Source organism: Diadema antillarum, unplaced genomic scaffold (genome assembly GCF_040938485.1).
Source record: "Diadema antillarum isolate AM-2024a unplaced genomic scaffold, OU_Dant_1.0 scf00000072, whole genome shotgun sequence".
NCBI classification, from domain to species: Eukaryota; Metazoa; Echinodermata; class Echinoidea; order Diadematoida; family Diadematidae; genus Diadema; species Diadema antillarum.
The window spans coordinates 957,501-984,033 of record NW_027270961.1 but is presented as its reverse complement, the minus strand read 5'-3'; the positions used below and the strand labels follow the sequence as shown (position 1 = coordinate 984,033).

At 38.7% G+C, this 26,533-nt stretch overlaps 1 protein-coding gene across 1 annotated transcript in view; it reads right to left on the bottom strand.

Annotated features, from left to right (window-relative positions):
- Nucleotides 1-18,866, bottom strand: part of LOC139717180 (glutamate receptor-interacting protein 2-like) — a 55,639-nt gene extending 36,773 nt beyond the window's left edge. Inside the window, exons 1-3 of the mRNA XM_071628681.1 lie at nucleotides 18,785-18,866; nucleotides 981-1,055; nucleotides 484-555 (exon numbers count right to left, since the gene is read on the bottom strand). Of these exons, the coding sequence (XP_071484782.1) occupies nucleotides 484-555; nucleotides 981-1,055; nucleotides 18,785-18,866 (229 nt within the window). The remainder of the gene's footprint in view (nucleotides 1-483; nucleotides 556-980; nucleotides 1,056-18,784) is intronic.
- Nucleotides 18,867-26,533: the final 7,667 nt, after the last annotated feature.

The following is a 26,533-nucleotide window of genomic DNA, read 5'->3' as shown; positions in this document are numbered from 1 at the left end:
ATGAATAGTTTGATGAACCCTACTTCCCCAATATGGCACAGGAAAACATGCATTTTATAAATGTTTTTGTGACAGTGCATGTAACACTTTGCCCACAATGTGATAGAAATGTAGGCCCCTCTTTCACCATGAAACTTTATGACTAATTCATTTTCAGGATAGAAACTCTCTATAGTGAATGCACTCAGAAAGAAGGTGCCCTCAATTTGAGCCTTCAGGTGGTCGGCTGATCAGCCTAGGTAGACCAGATGTCAATGGTGACAGAAAACCATCACAAAGTAAGACAAGAAAAATCTGAGGAAGGTTGATAATTCAAACTTTCCTGTGCCTTGGCACTGACCACATGCTCACAATAAGTCAGGGCAGCCATCCTGAGCTTGAGGGACCTGGATGTGAAAATGAGGGGTAAAGAAGGAGGGAGTGGGAGGGGGTAAGGGAAGCCCCCCTATTGGGTTGGTAATATTCCCACTTGTCAGTCATTACCTGATATTGTCAATCCAAAGCCAACACCAGGCAACTTTTCCAGCTCCACAATCGAGTAGGCTCGAACTTCCTCTGCATAGGAGATAACACAAGAATATCAGCAATTAGCTCACGAAGTATATTGCCAATATCAAAGTCTCTTTAAACGCTTTTTCAAAATCAGAACAAGACAAATATGATTAATCTCTTTCTGAAGTTAACAGACCTCAAAATACAACATGACCTTAAAGAAAGCTCTGAATGTTTTCAAAGAAATCAAGATATGTCATCATTATTTGAACGCCAGAAACATATGAATTCCAGAAGTGACACAAACAAAACCATACATTGATATTGCTCATAAGATGCATGTTGCCAAAACAGAAATAATGGATCCATGATTTGTAGACTCCAAATGCTAGGAATAAGACTTCAGCATGAATTTTCTCTGACACCACTGATTCTACAATTCTCAAACCTTGAAAAGAATAAACTTCCCACCAATGAACAGTGCTTACCTGGTATTGTGGAGTTCTCATTGTGTAGCGCAACCTCTTGAGTTGTTTTATTCTTACTCTTTCTGTTGTCATCATCTGCAAAAGAAAGATAAAAGAAAAAAAAATGAAACATTTAGCTGAAAAACCAACCAAATTTGAATATGAATTTTCCCTGGAAAAAAAAAAAAAAAACTTTTTTTGTAAAAAGGCAAAGATATAGGGCGAGTCAGCACTCTCAGATCCTGGGATTGCATTCAGTATTCATACTATGCATCTAATGTTTGACTGGCATCAGGAACATTCCAATTCATATCATGTCTGTCAGTTCCCTTTTTAAATGGATACATGATACATGTAACAAACATTGAAAGACATGTCTGGTGTCACGCTCAGTCTTTACAGCTCAAATGTTGATACACTGGATAATGCTGCTGGATAGAACAGACACTTCAACATTAGGCTGATACAATATGTAAGACTGGTAATCATACATGCCTCAGACAACAACGGATGACTCAGTGTATGCACCTCACTGATACATGGACATGTGGATTCTACTTCGTCTTTGGCTGAAGCAAAATCTATACAATACATTCAAGCACTTGGCAAATGTTTATTCTTGTGAGTGTTTGGTTTGATTTTATTCAAAGAACACGGACGAAGAAAAAACATGTGAGTTACATATAGCACAAGAGCTAAGAAAAATGTTACTTTAGGGAAAAGTTTCCTTTACACATTCTCTGAGTCATGCTAGACTAAGCCTACATGCACAGTTGACGGCCATACAAAGAGTTGGTACACATGGCCGTCTTTCAATAATACATTTCATTCCCAGCAGGGATACACAGGTACATAGCAATTCACTTGGAACGAATACACTGTATCTATAGCACATCACTTGAATCATGATCATAAAATACATACTCAACCCATATCTCCCCAACACCCTTCCCCTCCGCAAAGAAATTACCACTCACTGAATGTCAAGTTTTCGTAAGCGGAGTATCCAACACTATGTTCAGAAGAACACAAACAATATCTTCCAATGTAAAGGGAGCAAAGAGATGATTGGGTGCAGAAACACATTTCTGTTGTGAATTCACAGCAATGCAGAATATACAATTAAAAAAACTGTAACAGAATTGCTTCAATGTGTCCCAAAGAGAGCAGAAATTTGAGTATCGACTGCATGTCCCTTGCTAAGAGTGAACATGGAACTACAACAATCCATTGTCTCTCCATGGAGTGAGTTTTGGTAGTCCACTGCCAAGCTGCCTGTGGGGGTTTGTACATACTACATGTAGTCCCAAGCAGAGCAGTAATCCCTCATGCCCAATTTTTATAATCAAAACCTGCCATAAAAATGTCAGTTCGTGAATGTTAAACTTGTGTGGTTTATGTGCCCTGAATAGCATTGAGAAAACCTTGAAGCCTTTAAAAACTGGTTTGCCACAAATCGGCTTGACCTTATGAGGACTGGCTGTTCTGGTATGAACAAGGGCTAGAGGCTGTTGAAAAATGGATCGCATACTCATGTCCTGACCTACATAGTGACTGCAGAGGCCAGCCGAGGTAACCACAGGGAAATATCTCACTTGTTGGGATATAATATGTGTCAGAGTTATGACTACCACCTAGCAGTCCTTAGAGCCCCCTAGGTCCACTATTTCCACCCCTGGACAAGGCAAGGGTAACACACCTTTACCCCTCTTTCTCTGTACAGGAGTCAGTACTTGGAAATTCATAAATAGTAACTTCCTCTCATCTTGAATCTCACACTTGGTCAGTGAATGACCAAGAGAAGAAAACGTTCGCAGTTTGATACTCAATGCAGCTTACAAAATGACACCAGATAGGGAAGGTCGCACACAAAATGCAATTTAAAATGATGACCCTTATTTCTCTTGATGAATTGGACCATTAATCTCTTTTCAATGGCTAGACATTAAAAGCACTGAAAGAATATAACATTAACTCTTTCAGTCCTCTCTGTTACAGCTGAGGGTAAGTGGAGTTTTTGCTTCAATGCGGCGTGTACCATAATCTCCTGCTACTATCTTGTGATTAGGTGTAACAGAAATTGTGATGGTTTCTGATGACGTTACAGCAAAATTCTGTTAAGTTAGGTTCACACGCTGTACCTAAACTTTGAGTTTAGGTCGAAAACTTAACTCTCGATGATTAGCTTGTACAAGTTTAGCACCATGTGGACTCATTCGAAAGTTAGCAATCTTAAAGTTTAGATGATGATTAGAACCATGAGACATCTTGGGGTTAACGCTCTCTCCATGAGCCACGGGGGGTCCCCACTTGTAGTTTCGCTCCGTGTGGACACAATAATCACCGTGCTTGTGAGTTAGCGTGAACCTCGCTTTTCGTTCGCATCCGGGTCAACCTCCAGGTGCGCTATTTTGTACGGGCATAAGGTCACCTAGCAAAGACTCTGTACTTCCAGTGTATTCATCGAGTCATCCTAAGTTGTAACTGAAAGTTTAGGTGCGGGTGTGAACCTGCGTCAGGAATTCACGAGTGGAGCTAATCATCAACAGTTAAGTTTTCAACCTGAACTTCAAGTTTGGCAACTGCGTGTGAAAATAACTTTATATGTTCATGTTACTTGCTAATTAGGGTTTTAATCTTGAAGTATTCAACAAAACTGATGAATGGAATTTCAAACCTCCTCATGATTTCCCAAACTTTGATATTACTCACATACTATTATGCAAATTAAATGGCATGATGATGTCACTACCTCATATCTCTCCATTGTGTACCTCTACAAATATTATCATTATTATTTTTATTATGATTATTATTATTATTATTATTATTAATATTATTATTATTATCATTATTATTATTATTATTATTATTATTATTATTATTATTATTATTATTATTATTATTATTATTATTACTAATTTTTATTATTATTATTATTATTATTATTATTATTATTTATTATTATTATTATTATTGTCTCTAATCTAGAGGCTAGTTACAAGCACAATTCCCCTTTGGAACAGTCATGATTGCTGCGTCAATGGCCCTTTCTGAAAACATCACATATAAAAAAAAAAACCTTTTCCTACTTGAATTCATTTAAAGATGAAAATTTTATAAACCCACAGATACAAGTCAGTTGAAGACATTTTGCTGATCTCATGCTCAAAATTCATCCCTTCAATTTAGAGAAACTTTAATCTAGGATAAATTTTGTCTCTGATAGAGTCTGAATACTTTTCTGTATATTTATTACCTGATTTAAGCAATTCATTTTTTTTCTTTGTGGAATATCCCATTTAAAGCAACAACAAAAAAAAAATGTTACTGTAACACTGACAACCAAGCAAATCAGGTCACAAGTAAAATAAGGTTACAGCAAAGGCAGGCAAATTCACAAAAGCAGCATTAGAAGAGTTGGCTCTTAAGTGTAAATATTGACTTCCTGTCTTCTGATAAAAATACAGCATGAGCAATGGTGCTTCACACCAAACCCATTGACGAGTCTCTGTGTGTTACAGGGCTTCAAAATCTCTTCATTCAGTGCAAACATGCCGTAAGAATGGCACTGTATGACAAACAGTGAAGAATATTATGAATAAAACCTAGTCTCTGTAACTTGTTCAACATCTCATATCACAGTGATTTTAGCATGTACACGCATGCCTTGGCCTAAATCATATAACCTGACTGGATACCAATCAAGAGATACTGAGGTTTACTCTCTATTCCACTTCACATTGAAACTCAAACATCATAAATTTACTTTGCAAACATGCTATAATTAGCTTAGTTTTGCTTGTTTATTTGGCCTTTGTTTAAATGGTAACCTATTATAATGGAAGGTTCTGCACAATGAATATATAGAAATAAGGCAAGTGTGCTGGTCTTTAGGCCCTAGGTCCATATACCTTACTTAAACACAACAAAATGAAGAAAACAAAAAGACTTTGACAGAACTGATATTCTTTTTTTCCCCCTTTTTCCAAAAAGAAAAAAGAAAAAAAGAAATGCATATCATATGAAGACGGAAGTGATAGCCAGACAATGCAAAACAAACCCCAGAAACTCTACAACTACAATGTCAATCTATCGGTTGCTTGGATACAGCCAACATGGGGGGGGGGGGGGGGAGAACAAGATAAAGGATAAAGACACTGTAGATGACAAATATTCTAGATAGCAAGGCTGTTAACGTTGAAGTTACAAAAGCGGACAAACAAATGTACGCAGTTAAAGTAGCAATTGCTTGTGATTAACCATCAGTGAACTAAAGAGTTGACTTTTAAGACTGCCTCCAGTATAGCAGAGAGCACAAAAAGTTTTTATAACTTTTCCAGAGGGGAAAAAAAAAGGAATCCATGCAATGAACACATCCTCATGGCTAAAGCAACAGTCTGACTATCTCTCCACACCACTAGCCTTGATTACATCATCCCTTCACCTCACATACTGTTCTAGAAATAGACCTGCCTACATGGCTTGCACCTGCCGCAAATCCCTACAACTATAAATAAATCCTCATACTCATAACACCAGCCTGATTTCGGACAACATTGATGACCTTAGGAGAACATATAATTTTGCAAGTAAGCAATTCATATAATGCATTTCAAAATCAAAGTCATATCCTGAAGCAACTATAATTGACCTACAAGGCTGTTCGCAACAAAAGTTTTTTTTTTCTTTTTTTTCGGTATTGTCTCGCCACTGTGTCTGACAGCCACTAATATGTATGTTTGTGCAATTCATACAATTTTAGTTTGTTAAAAAAATAGAAATATAACGAACTAAAGTTGTATGAGTTACACAGTGGTGAGAAAATACATTTATTAGATTTGTTTGTGTGTGTGTGTGTGTGTGTGTGTGTGAGCTCAAGACAAGAAATTATGCCTTCAGTCAGTGTCATATTCATATATATTCTTCTTTTATATGTTATCAATAATTCTGCTTCATAGTCAAGTCAAACTTTTAGCTATTGTTTGTCTAACAGAAACTAACACAACAACAAAATAAAATTACCAACAAGGTATGACTGCTACAATCAACCATGCTAATCGCAGCTTTTAAGGAACATAAAACATGAAGTATTTTGAATCATAGCACTTTCTTTGCAAAGACTATACTATTCCAGTAGTATTTTTGCCAAGTGTGAATAAAACTAGAATCAAACCTTCATGTCACAATTATCTCAAATCTGTTCTTGCTCTGTTAAAACTCAAGCAAGTGAAATGGCAATCATGAATATCAGAATAAGTTCCAGCTTAAAAAAATATTGGGTATTTTGGCACAATTTTATGAAGGCATAGACTCCGCCAGTACTAATACAAAAAAAAAATATATAGTGTAGCTATTCATGCAGCAGTATGAAATAAAATCTGATAAACTTTCCAGTTATTTCAGATTGCAGCCAATTGTATCCCAAGCAGGAAGAAAAAGAAAATCTTACACTGCATTGTGCTTTGCTCTCCATGAACTAGATTTATATTATATTGGATGGCTATGAATGGGATACCAGGGAGTATTGCACGAGTTAAGGCCAATATTGCATGAATCGAAGATGAGTGCAATATTGACCCTAACGAGTGCAATATTCCCTGATATTCCACGAATTAAGGCCATCCAATATAATCATTATCATCTATACAATCAAGCAGAGCAAGCATAAACTGCACAAAAATACCGGGCTTCTACTCGTCTTTGAAATTGACTGCGCAGTCACATCCCAGCACTGAAAAGGGGAAGCCCCTAAAACTGCGTATGAAGCAAGCAACTAGCAAGATGTTTGCGCGCTTGTGAATTGTAACAATGAAATGATGCGCACTAGTAGCAAGCATTTGCGCACTCAGGATGCGCTCGCGCAACAGACGAGACAGAATACGGTGTGATCTTGAACGGCCAGTAACAACGGTAGCCTATGGGGAGTTAGTATGTTAGCCTATGCGTTTCGTTCAATATGCTCTGATATTGAATGGTAAAAATTGAGCGGACAACAATACGCGTTTTTAATGCGCCGCTAAAACGTCCTATATAGATGTAATATTAATAAGTAACATCATCCATCATTGGGTAAGAGAACTGATAATGACACTTGCAAATTGCTCCAAACAATTTTGAATTGCTCTATACAGAAGTGTAGCTAGCTAAATTGACCTGACTTAATATGTTCTCCTAAAGAGTTAAAGACAGCTGCCAAATACCAATCATTGTCTTAGACTCACACAGATTGCTGATAAAGGTCTGTATGCACTGAACACTACTCTTTTCAAAATTTCTTTAGTGGCTACATGTACATTTTGTATGTACACACACAGTTGCAACATTTAAAGAACATTATCCTAAAACCAATGCACAAACTACTGTACATGATACGTAATCTACTAACTCTCATGCCTGATTTTCTGTGGCTATGAACATAGACCTGGCACCAAGTCAAGTGCAACTGGGCAGTGGAGCGTTCTGACTGCTCCACATTCATAGACTACACCTGTATGACTACCTCGGTAATCTCCACCTTCCGTTCGCCATGATCTATGAAGTTGTACAGTATATACGAACCTGCCTTGCGCGACTTTGGAAAGCAACTGGTCTTAGACATGATGGCACTCCTTCCAGCGATCCTTGAGAAATCGTCTGGATGAGAGAGAGTTCCAGGACTCTGTGCAGCAGCTTAATTACCCAGCAGACAGTGCAGGAGGTAAGAGTAGAATATGGTGTCTTCCTGGGGAACAGGTTGAGGCTGCTTTGCTGTAAGGGATGACTAAGATCTAGGGTAACCTTGGAGCTGGTCAGCTGGAATTGATTACATCCATGTCGTCACTGGGCCTGCCTCTAAAGGATTCCACTGATTGGATGAATCAAGATGGAATCGCGATTCCTCACCAATCTTCACACTTTCCAACCACCCGACAGGAATTCTATGCGACTCCTTGCACGCTACTGACAGTATTTCAGGAAATCACTGGAAGTAATGAACTAGGCCAATGAATTCTCTCACAAACTAGACCAGAGTAGCCAACAGCTTCGCTTGACTTCTCTACTTGAAATATCTCTCCCAAATTATACAGGAATCGGGTTCAACTTGAAGTCACTTGCTGAACAGTCCATCAAATGCACATCTCCGATTCTATAAACTTTTACATCTTTCACTGAAAATCCTTCACCACATTGATTGAACCATAGAGATGAATATCTGCGAAAATGAACAGCTCCAGTCCACAGACAGCTTACAAATAATCACTTCCATTTCACACCACTGCTCCACAGAAAAACGTGTTCTGTACAGAATCCAACTTTGCCTACAAATATCCGCTCCCTTCAATCGGATCACTCAGAACTATGAAAAAAGCCAGCAGTTGCAGAATCTTTTTAAAAAATATCTAATCAGGGAGGCATGCGCTGGTTGCAGAGGGTAACAAGTGCCAAGGTTTGCTGTTACTCAGAGAGAGCGAGAAGGGGAGAGAGGGTGACGAGATTAGCGTGGTGGGAGCTTGTCATACCACAGGGAGGAAACAAATGACATTTTGGCACATTCATACCATGTGATCCAATGCTGTGAGCAGGTTAAGTTTTGCCATGTACAGGTAATGAGTGTACAAATTATCGGCACAGACTTTCTCCCACCGAGTCCAGTCACCATTTCTTACTGTGATACTTTGCTAAGAAACATACCGGCACATTTACAAGTAAGTTGTATGTGTGCAAGTATGTGTTACTTCATCATGACTGTCAATTTCATGTCATCATGTTGTTCTTACCCAATATCGGCAAACATTGAATGCTCTACATCAGTAGCTACAGAATGACCAGATGAGTCACAACACACTTCCTTAACTTTTTAAAATACCCTCCAGATGGGTTATTCAATTTCAGCTTATCCAGAGGCATTCAATACAACAAAGTTAGTTCATCATTACAAAAACAAAAAACAAACAAGCAAATGGTCTGTTTGTGAAATATTTAGAGTGTTCACTACAAAACAGACTACAGTATAGTATGTGGCAAAGATAAATGTTTTATCACTGAAACACATTGACATGGATTGGCCTTTGGTAACGTCTGATATTTTTGCTCGGGATTAGGTTTACTGAGTGAAGTGTATTCAGTTATTTCTTTTCTAACTTTGTTTTTGACTTTGTTTTGTTCTGATTTATTTTGTTTTGTTTTGTTTTGTTTTTGTTTTGTTGTTATTGTTGTTCTTTTTGATGAGGGTAAGTCCCCTTACACAGTACATACAACCAAAGACCTGGAAATACTTCAGACAATAGTACAATGATGCAGATCTATACAAAATATTAACATGATGACGGTCAACAACCACCTGACCGAAGTAAGGCCTTTCATTGGATACCAGTAATGACTTTGTGTCGGATTGACTCACTCTTTCAGGACTTTTTTATTGGTCTTTGACTTTGTGCACTAGTTAGGATTTGACTTTAGTGGGTTTCAACTTTCAATGACCTTTCATTCAACCCTCCTCTGAACTTGAATACACTGAACCACCCAAACACCCTTCCTGCTCACAGATAATGAATATTAGAAAATTCATGGATATCAGCTGTGAAAGCTGTTCAACAGAAATCCTTGTCATAGTTCAGCTGACAAAAACTACTTGAACGTTCTCTCCTGTTTCAGTGAGCTTCATTTTCCATTAATTCAGCCCGATTGGATTTTGCCTGCCCTTTCTGCATTCCCAGCAATCAAATAAGAACAAGATAATCCACAGAGAAGACTGGTTGGCTAAATATCAGATCTCGCGACGATAATGACCAGGCAAGGGGAGCTGCGATATCTGATGATTAAATCGTATTTGTCATCTGTCTTGGGAAAAAAGATTTTATCATCACTCACCATAGTCTGTACCCTGTAAAATCTTTCACATTCGCCAAATCATCAAAGCCACAAGTACTGGTAAACGTACACATATATTGGGCAAAAATTCTGCTATGAAGCCTGTATACATATAGCCTTGAGATATTATATCATTCACTATGATATAGACTCTCTCTAACTGTTGTTATTGCTACATTAACAGCTGAACATGTGACATAACCAACACCTACCCTCTCCCATTATATTTCAAACTGTGCTCCCTACTTCCAATCTTCCCTCTCCATTTCAGTCAAACTAAACCAAAACCTAACACTCTTCTTCACCCCCTCCTCTCTACCCTGTATAAATATCTAAACACAGGGAGACACTACTCCACCTACTTTCATGGTTGGTTGACAGAGCTAGAGAGGTACGCCTGCCACCCAAAATGTGGAAGAAGTCAGTAAGTGCCATCATTTCAATCAGTGAGAAGGCAGTAAGTAAGTACTCTTCTCCATTTCCTCCACATTTTGTCTAGCAGACAAATGGAAGGCTTTCCACACACCCTGAAGGGAACCTCTTGACCCTTGCTACCCAGATGGAAGGACACAGGGGCTTGGGTCTATCACTGACTCTGACCTTAATCTCAGGTCATGGCACTATACCATAGGAACCGCAGCCACTGAAAGGCATAGTCTCTGTATCCAGACTCCTTACTATTTTTGTTGTTAATAGATTTTGAACTCATTCTCATTCTGCCCTACTATTACAAGATTTCCTTTTCCCTATTTGTTCCCCTTATCATGTAACTTTAGATTTCATGTTTATACATTTGATTTCCACAATTTTTTTAAGCATAGGGCCTAAATAAATTTTCAAAAATGTGAACTGTAAAACCAGAAATTTCACAAGCATGAAACTTTTACAAATTTCAAGAGGAGCCCAGATTCGCGAAAGTAAAATGCACGCAGAAGTTCTTATCGACACAATACATTGAATGCCAATGGCAATTTGCAAAAGCTTCATGACGCGGAAAAGGCTGCCGGCTCCAATTCACAAAAGTTTCGGGACACAAATGTTTCTGGTTCTACAACAGTATTCACAAAACAGAACCAAAAGCCTGTACATTTGGCAATGACACACTGCAGCTACATTGTACGATCGTAGATTGTTACACAGGCTAGGTTTCCAAGACTAAAGGGGTATTTGGGGTAAGTCACTGAAAGGTTCAAACTGTCAGGATAAACCCAGATGTAGGGGTGGGGAAATGTTTTCATTTCATCCAATCCACACTAGCTCACTGATGGATGGAGTCTTAGTGAAAATGGCTGTTCTGTAAGGCAAAGAATGCAGGCAATGAAAAGAATGCCAAGATTGGTGACTCTGTAGACAAGCTACAATACTGGGTCATCTCATGATACTCACAGCATGGAATGAATCCCAAGCATTCACATGAATTCTTACAGCTCTACATTACTCGATGTATATTCCTGCAACATTACTGTCTCTTATTAGGTTAGTGTGACAATACTTTTTTTACCTCCCTTTGCATGACAAGGGATAAATTTGATATCACAAGCTGCATTTACACAGACAAAATAGTGGGATGAAGATCATGCTCCTAATCTCAAGATTTTTTGCAAGCATTCACACAGTCAGAAATAGTGGGATGATGATCCTAATCTAATTTTTTTTTTTTGCCAGCGTTCACAGGGATAGACAGAGCCTTCTAATTGCTGATTGATACATCAATTAATCTATTGTTCTTGTACCTCACAGTGGTGTGGTGCGAATGCTGTTGTGATGTGTGCTTTGAATGATGGGATATAAAATCTCAAGATTATATGCTCCTGTGTTCCAACAGTCACTGCGGGGCAAATTAGCACGCTAACTGAGAAAAAAGAACAAGATTTCTTGGGATTAGCATCGTGCTACTGATCGCACAAATTTGTGGGTTTTTTGTGTCCACACGTGCTGAGATCTCAAGATTGTGATCATGATGCATTATATCTTGAGATTTGTATCCCGCTAATTTGTGTATGTGCAGAGAGGTGAGAGGAAACCTCTCACTCCCTGGTATGTGTGAATCCTACCATTGTCTTTATATATTGGATAAAAACCAGAACACCTTTCATCTCATGGGAAATCTTATAATGCCCTTCTAGTATGTTTTGTACTGTTGGAAATGATATGAAATGAAATGAAATTGTACTTCTCCCCAGTGATAATGAACAGTTTTTCCAATGCACATTGCAAAAATAAGAAGTGAATAAAATTTACCATTATTTTTAACAACTATTCACATATAAACAATTTCAACTCCATATTGTCATCCTCTACCAGTATAAAAAATAGTTTCAAAATTGAGTTTACAGTTGGATTGTTGAATTTTCTCTCTGTTTGTACATAGTATCGTAAGTGCTTGTATTTCCTCAAACAAAGCACTGCATGGCAAGGTCAAGTTTACAAAGATTGCAGTGCTACACAAAACAAATTTACCATCACTCTACAAGTAGCTCAGCAAACGTACAGTGTGTGCTAACATGGCAAAATGACCTAATGGCTAATAAAAATCATAAACTTGCGCTTACGCGTACACAAGACTCCTGCAAATCTCAAGTACAAGAAAACTACATATTTAATCGTATTGATGAAGCTGCAGAGTTTTATTTTTGTTTGTTAAAAGAACAACTAACCAACCACTCACGAACATGGGATAAAAGGCCACTAATAGGCCCTTCTGTGGGAAACAAATATGGCTATCACTGACCACAGTCTTATTTAAAAGAAAAAAAAAGAGGGTGGACCCCACAAGTTCTTTGTTAGAAATAATGACACATTCTGGCTGTTGATAAAAATAACTTGAACTTAAGCCAGTATGACTGTGGCTATTTTCATTCGAAAGTACGAACTATGGAAGTAAAATGTCTTGCATCACCAGGTCATACAACATGCCTAAACCCGAGTGCCACCAATATTCATTCCTACTGTCACAATCTTATTCAGAACTTGGTTAGTATGATAAGAGAATTGGATGCTCTCATTTAACTTTGGAAACAGTCTAAAACCCATAAGTATAACAAGTGGGTTTAAACAGTTTCAAAGTTAAACTAGTGCATCAAATTCTTACCGATCCACTCTGTCCTCTGCAACATTTTTGTTCTGAAAACTAGTTATTCACAGTATTTTATATTCAAATCAAGAGCATATACATGAGGTTAAAAATATCCCTGGCAGACTGCAAATACCTTGATGACTCATCAGCTGCTGATCTAAAGGAAAACATGTCATCTTTACTCCACTGTGGAGAAAAATGATGAATAAAAGAACTGAACTGCCTAAATTCACGGTGAAGCGCCACAGTCAGAGCTTTGCAACAGAAAAAACATAATAAATCAGGTCATATCCGAGGACATCAACCATACTGAACTTTTGAATATGTTTAAATTTCATGGTGGATTTACTTCAGTAATCACATAGGATGGGGGGAAAATGCTGGCTTTGAAATAGAGCAGCTGATATTGAGTGGATAGTGATGATACAATTCACGACAGCCATCAATCAAGATTAAGTTCTGCGTATTTCAAAGTCAATGAATATGTGTGACGGTGTTACAATAACACGGAACAAACAGTTCAGTGGGTTCCATTGGTTTGTCTGCAAGCTAAGGGACAGGTGATATAAAAGATGGATAAAGAGTTTACTTGCTTCGAGTTTCTCCAACAAATATATATATATTTTTTTTAAAGATATATCTGTACAAATTGCTCTATGTATCATGCTGCATTCAGGAATTTCAATGATTTTTGTATGGTCGCCACTGGCATGTATTCCATTCAAATATCATTCCAACTTCAGTGTATATCACCAATGAAATCAGCAACACAAGTATTCTTTAAAGGGGCATATCAAGCCAATGCAAACTTTACACTGCAAAGTAAAGACAAAAAAAAAAAATCCTCACATCATTCAGAGATCATACTTTAGTGCTACTGCCTGAGCATTCCTATCTCGGCATCTGTTCTCTAAACTGTAACCCTTGTCGAGGTAGTCTTTTCTCCCTCTCTCTCTCTCTCCATGGTTGTAACATTTCATGTTTGCTTGAAAGTACCTCGAGGGAAGCAACCCCATCTGATGACCTTTAGTCTCTCGGCAACGAACCAAACTCCAGAAGAGACACAATTAGAACATGGAGACACAATGTTTGAAGACCATGACATGTGTAAATATACAAAGATGCCATGGGCAGTGGATGGCACTGAAGAGGAAATTTGAGATGCAGTATGGAACAGTCAAACGATATCATTTGGAGCATCTCACACAGCTCATCCTATGACAAGTTACAAAACAGCTGTGGGGGCGGGGTCAGACACTGTCTTTTCTGCATACCGGTACTGTAAAAGTGGTCATTTTCACGTTCAGCTGGTAAAGATGAGTTTTGCTTGTTTTTGATTCCACAGAATCAAGACAATGACCACAGAAACACATAACATGCAAAAATATATGTGTGGTTTTATTTTCACACTAGTTTCTGATAGCGCAAAATGCGCAAAAATTTCCACTTTTACAATTCACTCGCTTTAATATCTGCTAACGCTACAAAGCAAAGCAGAGCCATTACAATAGAATAAACCCTATCAACTAGCTTTAAATGCTTTAAAAGAGCATTGCGTAACCATAATGCCAGCTTATTGATCATCTGACAGTATAAATGCTCTTGTCAACACAAGTTCACAGACTGATTCTTACATTTTATCATTACATCCTTACATTTGCTTACACATATTGAACATAAATCAACTTCAAACATTAATTAGATCACTAATTTGACAAGGTGCAAATGACTAATACTGTGTTTTAAGTTCTCCATCAATAAGAACTGTGGAATCACTCGTAAACTGACTACGAAAGAATGAAAGTAAGTTATGTAATTCAAATCATTTATTACTTGAAACATATTTTCCATATAAGGGTATGGCCTTTTGTAGGACTACAAATGTACATTAATCATACATCAATGATTATCAGAGAAGAAAGTATGATTTAAATTATATGTACTTTAAAGCATAAAGAGGAGTGCACAAAGGATAAAATTTCATGCTCTGATTCTAAGAAGCCCATCAGTGTGTTGTTGGTTGTTGTTGTTGTTTTGTTTTTTTGTTTTTAATGAGTGACAAGTTCATGGCAAAGTGACATCAATGCCATGACTTCACACAGCATCACTCTTTATCACTACTCTGATGTCGCCATGGCAACACAGTCACTGATGGCTCATGTCCACATGGGCCTCTCATCAATGTGCCATTGATTCATTGATGAGCTGCGCAAAGCATCTACAGCTGTACATGGAAGCGAGGATATTGATACACGTCGGAACATTTGTGCCTCCATCAATATTTAATAGAGAGGAAATTGATATAGCGGCAACCTTGTTGTCTACCGGTAGAAATAATAAACAAATATAGGTCAACTATCATCACTGACATCATGTTACTCCAATCAGTTATGTATCGCACACATGTATCTCACATGTCTATCAACCATGACCCTGTCAAAAATAATCATGACTACCACACATGCTCAATGCAAATCCAACGCAGAGGCCAGTCCACTCCGAGAATATCTCCATAACCCGTTACATACAGGTTGATGAAAGATTCTTGTCACATGTCTGTGGATATGATAAGGCAGTGACCTTGCGGATAGTACCTGGACTTACGATCTTCCCGAAACCGAAATAAGCACCTACCTCTGATGGTGGGAAGTCGGTTTTCCTTGGGAAGGCGCAATCTGGCCCTGAATCGCTGGTGCCTATGTCGCATGTACGCATCCATCAGTGTCCCCTCCTTCGGCATATCATACGCACACATCTCCCCCCTAATTGGCATTCCCTTATTCCTTGTATAAAAACCTCCCACATTCAGGAAGCGACCGTCCTCACCCGTTTGCGCTAAGACATCTCACATGTCACGCAGAGATTCTTAACTGTCTCTGATGCCAGTTGTTTCTGCGATATAATCCCTCGCCTAAGCTGTGATTTATTTTTCCCCCCTCTTTTTCTCTCCCCCTTCTTCTTTCTTGTGCACGAATAGATCGTACAAGGAGCGTGAGATGATAAAGGCAAATATCGAGCAATGATCAGGGAAGGTTGGAATGGACATGGTGAAAGGAGGGTCTATTGCTTCGCCAAGATGTGGTGATTTGATTACAGGACAGGACTTAAAGGAACGTGGGCTTGGCTCTATCAAGTTGATCTCACGTATTGACTCAATGTTCACTCAGTCTAGGCTTGGAGCATCTCCCTCTCAAATCTAATCATTTCTTAATGACTGCTTTATTGATGAGTTGATTTCATCATACCGAAGCTACATCACAATTTCACATTTACCAGAAACCACTGAATGAAATCACACTATATCATATTGCCAACCATATCACCATGAGAGACTTAGCTCCATCCAGTATCAAATTGCCAACTTTAAAGGCATTTTGCCTTTTTTCCAAGGACAAAATCTCTAAATCTAATATTTTCACCACATGTTATGTGCATTACACAAATCACGGGTTAATAGATATACATTGTATGTAGGAAAAGACTGACTCTGTAGAGTACTTCAAAAGTCAGGACTAACATTAAACGCAAGTAAGTCTCCCCAGACCTTGGATACTTTTTGATTAGTAGTAACTTTACTCTCATCACCACTGCCTGAAAAAATAATCCTGTTGTGATTTTCAAAAGACACCTCTTCCCCGTTGTTTCTGTTTTCTGTCCCCATTTCATATATGAGTTTGTTATAAACTTAAAGTGAAAGTCCACCCCACATTCAAGTTGAGAGTAAAGTCAAACAAACTGGCAGGTAACAATTTACTGTACGACTAAAAATATTCACAGCGTGAAACTTTCGCAAATTAGAGCCCATGGCCTTTTTTGTGGCATGAAACCATCATGGCCAATAACTGGTGTACAGCATTGTACTGGCATTAAATGCATTGTATCGACAAAAACTTTAATCTGCATTTGACTTTTGGGAATCCTGGATCCTCGCAAGATTTTGGGAGAGTTTCATTCACGCGAAAAATTTCTGGTTTTACAGTTGTATTCCAGATCCGAAGCCATATGTTCTGGTGCACTTCGATTTGACCCTATCATCTCCAAAGGTTACACTGTCAGGTACAGTACAGACATATACAGAGAAATGTGTCTTAAAAGAATTTTTTTTTTAAAAACATAAAAAAAAAATAAATCAGTATTTCAAGTAACTGAAATACATTTAAGCCAATATGAATGAAATTCTAAACAGAAAAATTTTGAATACAGAATTAAACATATTGTCCAAGATGCATTGTCACACAAAGACATGAGAAAGTAGAAATTCATAAAATAAGAGCTTTAACTGATAATGCTTCAGCTAAATGTCAAGATTACAATGAATGCCAAGAAAATTTAATAATTGAAATAATTAGATTTAAGGATATTCTGGTGTATTATGAACAGACATCAGTCAAAAGAAACAATAAAAGTTGCAAAGCCATACGTACAGATCCTTACATTTTATCCTTTTTTCCAAAAACATACAGCAGTAATAGCACATAATAGCATACATGCATACATCATTGGAACAATATCACTTTCTACTAGTACAAGCTAGCAGAAACTTCCTCAACTCACTGCATACCACAGGTCTTCTTTTTTTTTCACATCTGCCTCCTCAACTTTTAGCCTCTAGCACAAATCATATGCCTACTACACATACGATGCAAGTTCTATTGTAACGCACAGGCTCATATAAACACAAATTAATATGGTACACCGTGGGTAACGAAGTGAACTTGAATGAACTTCCTGCTCTTTCACTGTCAGTGAATGCAGTTTGTTGTACAAGATTGGGCCAGTGATAGTATTGTACTATCTGGTCAAAAGAACTCTTTGACAACACACAGTAATTAGAGTGGTATCCGATTTACTCGTGCGTCTGATACATCACAAAAATTGTAGCCATACACTGTAACTATTTTCCCCAGACTCACATACCCTCTACATATCACATGTAATTTGTAAACTTTTGCACTGAAAAATCACACCTTCAAATATGGCACTATTGATAGATCTACATAGTGTTAAGAACACTGGTGCATCAATATTTATGAGACAAACATATGAGGAAGATGTCCTTCAACAATTGTATCATGTTAAAAAAAAAAATGCATGTGAAAGATTTACTTTCATTATACACTGTCTGTTCTACTACACATGGGTCAAACATGGTGTCCATCTAACCCTATTAGAAAGAGGGAAAGATAATAGGCCTATTCACACATACTGAAAAAGGGTGACTCGAATCATAATTCAAATCACACTGGTTCACAAAGAAAAATCGTGACTCAAATCACCCCAGTTTGAGTGAGGCCAAACTGTGTATGCATGAGTCTCAGAGTTTGACCTGACTTTGACCCGAGTATCCAGAAGTGTCCAACATTGCATTATGGGATATAAAAAAATTATACAATTTCGCACACAGTATACACTCACAGCAAGTAATCGTGACTACTCTGGAAAAAAGTGCAGCTATTTTGGAAACGTCACACTTCACGCAGTGTGCCGACTGTAAATAATCTCACTAATAGATACTGTAAATATCATGTCCACATGCATGTTTACATAATTTTTTTACTTTTGTATCACAAATAATTGTGACAACTGGTAGTTGTGTGAATAGGTCTAATCATGTGAAATACCGATTGGGATTTCGAGATGATGGTCATTACAGGATTAAGTTGCAATTCCACATTACATTCATATTGACATTGCTAAACTGAGTGAAATCAGATAAACAAAATGGTACACATTACTACAAGCCTGTCAGTACATAATGAACCATCACTAAGTACCACATCAAAACAAAATTTGATGATTTATAAAGCAAACAACAACAACAAAATGGCTTCTCTTATCAAAGCATACAGGTATTTATGAAAAGACAGTAAGGTAGGGATGCGGGTGACATATTTACCATCTCGATGAAGAATGTCTAGCATCCAAGAAGACAACTTGTTGGTTCGCCAGTTCCATCCCCGTTTCTTTTGAAATGGCATTGTGATAACGTGATGCAAGAAGTAGGCCTACAATGTTTGTCTGTCTGTCTGTCTATTACTCAGATGTGGGTGAGGAACACGCGCCAATTTTCAAACAAATCCTCGACTGGTCCAAGTAATAGATATATTATATGAAAATATTTCAAATTGTGCTGCCACAGGGTGCAAGAAGAGTTCAAGTCCTGGCTGTGCGTTGGGTGACAGGATGAGTTTTATTCTTCCACATCTTTTCCTCTGGCTGTTTTCAACACGTTCTGTTCACTCAATCAAAGACAAAGAAAGTTTTCCCGTGGATGTGATGATAGTTTCCTCAACAACTGCAGATTTTTTGTGAATGAAAAGCAAAATATTACCCATCTATTTCCTTCTGTGCTGGGGATCCAAGAATCACTTGGCAACAGTAGAAGACAATAAGCTTCACATCCAGCTCACCTCTGATTCACATTTCACTCCATTCTCTCTACTTCCTTCACACATTCATAGAGCAATGACATCCTCAAAATATCCTAAAATCTTGCCATAATATTCTGGCAAATTGGAAACTTCCTTGACACTGCTCTTCGAAGAAAAGTGCTGAAAAGATCTGCTCCTCTTGAGGGGCCCAGAGTGTTCCCTCTCTCCAAGAAGCAAAGTTTCCAAGGGCACGAAGCAGAACCTCAAACCCTCCACATATAATCCCTCAAATGCAATCCAGTCAGACTTTCTATCACCAAAGCACATTTGTGGTGATGATACTGGCCATCGTCGGTGTAAATCAGTTGGTTTAACTACCTTGATAGCCACACCCTTGCCTAACTTTGTGACAAGCATTCAACTCTCAGGAACTCATTAAAACAACAGGATCATTAGCAGGTTAGTACGGCTCAGCAATTTTCCACATTGGCTCAGGAAAGCAATTTTCCCTGTTAACCTGAGGGAGCAGGTAACCATAGCAACCAAGAAAGCAATTTCCATTCACTTGTCTGCAGATTTCTTGCTGTAATGGATTATGCTGGAAAATGCCTCACTTCCTTTGTGATTTCTGCAGAGCATGACAACGCAAAATGTTCCAAACCCTACAGCCACAAAACTGAACACAGCGACTTATATGAAAATGAATAGCACCTTGAGAAATCACTTTGCTCACGATCATATTACAATGTCTGCTCGTGATCACTTCCAAGACTTGAACTTCAAATTGTTTTAACAGCTTCAAGCAGCGAAATCATGTTTTCCTTGTCTGTTTAATTACTTCAGGACAATATGTGACTGGAATAGAACACAGCATCAGCATTTATTTTGAGTCCAGGTGTCCTCGGCTCGCTCCTTCTCCACCCAGAAATAACTACACACAATGGTGATGACCAATACGGGTCCAGGACACGTCTTGGAGTCATTCCACAACTCTAAATCATTCAGGAAGTCAATCTGTTGTCTTGGGATGTATTTAAACTCAATTTCTTCAAGATTTCTGTCTCCTCTGGAGGGAGGGAAAGATGTGACTGTCCCTACATCTCACCAAATCACTAAATGGAAGAGGCTTCCAGTAACCCTCAGTCTACTATAAACAGGTGCAGCTCACAATGAAGGCAGACAGTCACAGCTAAATCTGACTTCTTCACTGGGACAATGTCTCATCCGGAGTAGTCAATGATAAAATTATGAAAAACTACAACGCCTGTTACCATCTCTAATTCTTTCTCCCAGATGTGACCTGACAACTTTGTAACAAGTGAGTCATTACTTTCACTGTAATGAATGGGAAGACCCAGATGGCTAGAATCCTCTCTCAAAAAAACACTAATTTAATCACAAAACTCACGCAATCACATACAGTATTTTGTATGCCACAGGAGGAACCCTTGCCCCTAATGACATTTGCCCCTTTCAATAGGAAATAATTGATGGAACTCGCTGGAATCTAATTTCAGGACAAAAACAGTCATCTGCATCATAACGTCCACATCGGCAGCTGCTTAATACAAAGCCCTTTGCCTGCTGTTCTCCATTAACAAATTTCACAATATAAAGCACATCCTGTACTTATGCGTGTATAGTTGTATGACCCAAAAATCACGTTCAACTGTCAAGACAAAACTTCCATCGGTGGCAGATCTCTGTACACCAGACACCATGAATCATAGTAAATTACAAAATAGACAGAGGCCATGACCTGAGGGTACATAAAACACATGATACACGCTTCATGAATCCACAACCAATGATATCTGTACTTCTTTTCTCTTTCCACAATGTAAAAAAAAAGGTGGATCCTCCATCAAACAAATCAATTCACAATACTCAGAATACAGTCTGTACTTACACAATTAGAACCATTAATTTCAATCAAGAGGGAAGTAGCACATCTCTGTCACAGTCAAACATATCTGTCTGCCCTGGATTCTGTATCTTCACAAGTAAAATCAGGCCTTCAACAAGATAAAGATGAACTATCCCCATTATTCCACTGAAAACTAGTCCCGAATATACTCAGGGAGGTATCAAAATTAACTTGTTCTCAACAGGTTGAAAATATTCTCAGAGTGGCTTCACACAGGGATGCATTACAGAAGAACCACTGAATCGACCAGTAAGAGATGATCCTCCCGCTTCACATAATCACACGGTATAGTCGTGATGGGAATGATGATGGAGGCAAATCAAGGCAGACAATCTCATCCACAAGCTCTTCAAAACTCACCCTACCACCAACGGAGAACAGGTTCTTTATGGGTAGGAGCTCCAGGAGTAACAAGGTCAATGTAAGTTTATTAGGCCAAACAACACAAACCCTAGCGCCCTTGAGATGGTTACAACAACACAGCTTGTACACTACTACACGTTTTAAATCTTTCCCTTGTTGTCAAGTCCATGCAGCAATATTTCATATCCCATAAAACACACACACACACACACACACACACACACACACACATGCATCTCAGCACAGAGAAATGCACGATGCTCCCCTGGGCTACTAGGGGATAAACTACACATTCCTTATCATAGTTTTGGGGGTGAGCAAAGGCCTATAGCGGCTCAAGAGCTCATTGAATTTATGATGGAAGACAGACTTGGCTACACGCATGGCGCCTCAGGGTGCAGGGCATACTGCTGGTGTCAAAGAGTCAAATGGATACCTGAGATCCACAAACAGGGAAACCTGATCAATTTGAAGATGTGATTATGATGCAAATAATATCATCCTGTGGAGCTCCATAAAGCTTTAGTTGAGTAGACTCCAATGTAAAATGCAGCACACATCAAAAGATTCCATTTCAATGAAAAATCCAAGACTTGAGAGCGGCTCAGCAAAAAGCTATCCAAACGTCTACTCTACAGCTGGTATTCACTCTCAACAGAAGTCATTCTGGGCGTTTACAGACCTGAAGTTTACAAATGCACTTGAAATCACCACAAACTCTGGCTTCTGTTTCTCTCTCCTAATGGTAGAAAACAAACAGCACACATGTCAATAGAGATCCTCAACTCACACAAACAGACCAACTCCCACATAAGAAGTCACAGACCGTGAGTCTAAATAGCCCTGCTCTAAATGGAATCGCATCCTTTGTTCGAAGGGTACACAAAAATGTTAATCAACAAATCCATCCACACGAGTCCCTGATTACAGCCAGTGATGCAAAACCACTGAATGAAAAACAGAGAAAAGCATAGAGAGAAAGAAAGAGAGAACAGAAAGTGCGTTGTGTACCACCTGGTGAAAACTTTACCCATAAGGGGCTGTGACCCACTGAGCAATTACCAGACCACTGCCGCAATTTGCTTCTCAGCCAAATCTGGAGGTAATTAAAGGTCTCTTCCATCCTTCATTTCCTTCACTACATACAAATTTTCTTCACTGACAGACGCCACAGATTATCAATGAAACATTTCCAGATCATGTCTGTCTCCCGTTTCAAGACAAGATGTGAGGAAGAAAGATGCAGAACTCTTTTTGGAGTGTAATTGCTAATTTGGCAGCTTCACTTTACTGCAATCTGCTGAGGGGGATCCTTGTTTCCTTTGCGTAGACGGTCTACAGCTACAATGTATGTTCTTGTAGGAAAGAGCGGAGTAAACACCAGGGAAAGAACACTGTATCGTTCTCCAGCCACGCTGATTGATGTGGCGGGAAGTTCATCACTTCGTCAACGTGCGATAGGGATGGTCTGGCGACTGAAGAGAGAGGCTGTCGGACGTTGGGCGCAGAGAGATAAGAATGAAGGTGTTTATTGACACCATTGCTGACACAAACCCTTTTGCAGAAAACAGTATAGGGGCACAAAGGCAGAAGAAGATAAATTACCAGGTACATTGACGAGAGATGTGAATTCACACACCAACTTGCTACATGTTGTACATTCAGACTGATTAAGAAAAGGATCTTATATAATATGATGTCATATTCTTCCTATATTTCTTATTCCCATATTGTCTACTACAAAACACTTACACCTAAATGCCCATATTACCACAAACTCAGTCTTTCTTCCTCTATGATAACTGCAACTCAGAAAGTCATATTGTCATTATCGGAATCAAATTCAGAAGTAATGTGGTGCAGAAGATAATGAACTACGGAGAGTACATACTGATGTTAATCAGTACAAAGCCTACGCATATTTACGATTCTGCTGAATACCCTAATCTCTTATACTACCTCAATGGAAACTGTGCATGAAAAAGAATGAAGTTTGAAATTGAATCCACAGTGTTATCATTGCAGACTTGTTCAGATAACATGCTACAGACTGCTTTTTATGGATATCACTTGGGGATCACAACACCTTTTGGAGATAGCACAGTTTGTCTGGGTCTCTGAATGTGTTGACAGTAAAGATTAGGATGCATTCTTGTCACTTTTTTTTTCCTATCCCTTCTTACACACAGACATGTTTACCCTGGCACTGACACCATGTACAATGTGTGTAGGTAACACATGTCACACATATGTTTGACACCTATTCATGAATAGTCCTTTCTTTTGTCACAGATAGGAAGCAAAAATTAAATTTACTTAATCCAATTACAGTACAGGATAATCAGAACTAGTAACTACGTTGTATAATAATTATCATTCAACACTACACAGTAATGTAAATACATGTACATGTAGTGTCAAAATCAAGTTTCATGTAACACTTCCCTATCAGAAGGATAAGAACCAAGATGTTTAAATTTGGAATGTGACATAATCTTTATACTCCCAAAGACTCTACCAGTCTGTGTCTGTATATTTACCTTGGCTTCACCAATACCAGTACCTGACAATTATCCCATTTATTTGTGCCTTTAATACTGTCAATGAATCACAATGTCATTTTCTAAACACAATGTATCCGACAGGATGCCCAATAATCCTACATGTATATAACCTAGCATACATGGCACAGACAAAAGGTACAGTAACAAATGGTGACAGTGAGTATTGGTCAAAATCTTTTATTCACTGTCTCTTCTTTTCTACCATTACTTACAAGTCAAGTAGCATATATACTATTGATCAAGAATATACAATGATAATGGATATTCAAATGTGTTCCTACAATGACCCCCACAAAAAAAAAGAAGGAAAAACAAACAAAAAGATAAAGAGAGGAGAAAGAATAAAATTGCCTGGCTGGGCACTGGAAGGCTGAATACTGCTAGCTCAGGTGAAATAACTCATTAGCCAGTCAAGCCATGTAGCAATAACATTGAGTCTCCTTTTGAAACTGGTTTGTAATCCTTGCAGCTATTTGTATTTCATCTCATAACATAAAGCTCAATCACAAGACACCCACCCCACCACTTCCCTTCGTGTCTACAATTGTATTACCGAAGGCAAACACAGTCACAGACCAAAATTTCACGTCTGGTAGATGAGAAAGGCGGTACTCCAAATTGGGTAAGGCGGTATGAAGGGGAGCACGATGTGAAGCCAATTTTAAGAAATCAATCATCGGAACGCAACTCGAAAAAACATGCACCACTTTTGACTACTCCAGGGGTCACTGCCCTGGTATAACAGTGAACCCAACAAACAGTTGCAACCTTCAAGGCATGAATGAATATAAACGCCAGCAGGTCCGTACAAATGGATCCATCTACCTCAGTATGAGAGAGAATTTGGGAGGGGGTGATTTAGAGGGATATCAATTTCTACATTATATTGCTTTACTTCAGTAAGGGTTGTTGTGCGAGCATGATCGACTGAACCCAAATAAGCAATGCACCATTAGCACAGAGATATGGACTGGGTTGACATACATGCACATAATTCATACGTGTTCCCAAACAAACTTGGTAGTGTCCAGTACAAGGAACCTCTTTCAGATGGAGTTAAGTTGTTTCCGCAGGGGGGAATGCATTTTGGGGGAAATGCTAGTTACATGTGTGTGCAATTACTGGACAATTCTGAAGAGAATGCAGACTGGGAAACTTTGAAAGTCTTTTTTGGTCAGTGTGCTATAGTGTTATAGACAGCGCCATAATATGCAATTTTTGTGGGGTCAGAAAAAAAAAAAAGACTGTGGCAGCTAAAATACACAAACGTCGCAATGTGATGGTTCGAGCATGGAGCTACCAAAAAGATGGAGTAACAACGAAGGCCACCAATATTACGTAACCCAACTACGAGCGGTCAGTTCTGACAGACTTCAAAGCACCGCACTCGCTGGGACGGCTTAACTCGTCCCGCAGGGGATACTTTGGCAAACGATGCTCCGAGCCGCAAAAATGATGTCATACTCACCAACATTGCACATACAATATAGTGCTGTATCGAGTCGAAAACTCGACTTGCAACAACATATGGCTGCGCAAAACTTTGCTGAAGACCACGCGCATGCGCATAATATCCACAGGCAAAACAGAGGAGATACCGAGTGCAGTGCACTTTGAACGAACTGAATTGGCCCATGAACAGCGAAGGTACTGTACAGTGTATTGTCGTCATGCTTTGTGACTGTGGTAAAGTACATACCCTAAGAATAAAATTCTTAATAAAAATCCCTCACATTTCTCCACATATTTCAATATCTGTCCGTAAAGCTGACATTTGAAACTACAATCTTACGTAAGTGTTGACTGCGTACAATTGCGTACATTTTATCTATACCGTTGTGAAGCCAGCTGTTATTTGTCTTTGTGTTTGTTCGGGACAGCGTGACGGCCATTGTTGATCGTGTCGAGAGTGCAGTGTTTGTTTACATGCCGGTCGTATCATATCATGATTTACATACTAAACGACGGTATGACATGTTAAACAATTTGTTACACTGCAGATTCACTATTTGTAGCTATAATTAATTCAGAATCATGTTAAATCGAATATGCTCGAAGTCGACGGGGCAGTTGCAGTTTGTGTAGTCCCATGCATTGACGTTCCATGGTGGAACCATGGAGCTAGGTAACTCCATGGTAAGAACCAGTTTGCGAACGCGCTGCGGATGACGTCATTGTGCGTACGCACTGTCTCATCTGTCATCGCTCTCGCTCACGGGGGCTTAGCGAGGATTATTTTTTACGAGTCGGCTTCGAGCATCACTTCAAAAGGACCCCAACCGTTGTTACTCCATCTTTTTGGTAGCTCCATGGTTCGAGTAAAGTTAGATGCACTTGTACTAGAAATCTTTCTGGAAATATTCTTTACTGTAATAACCTTCACTGTGCAAATTAAACATATATCATTAAAGATGATATTG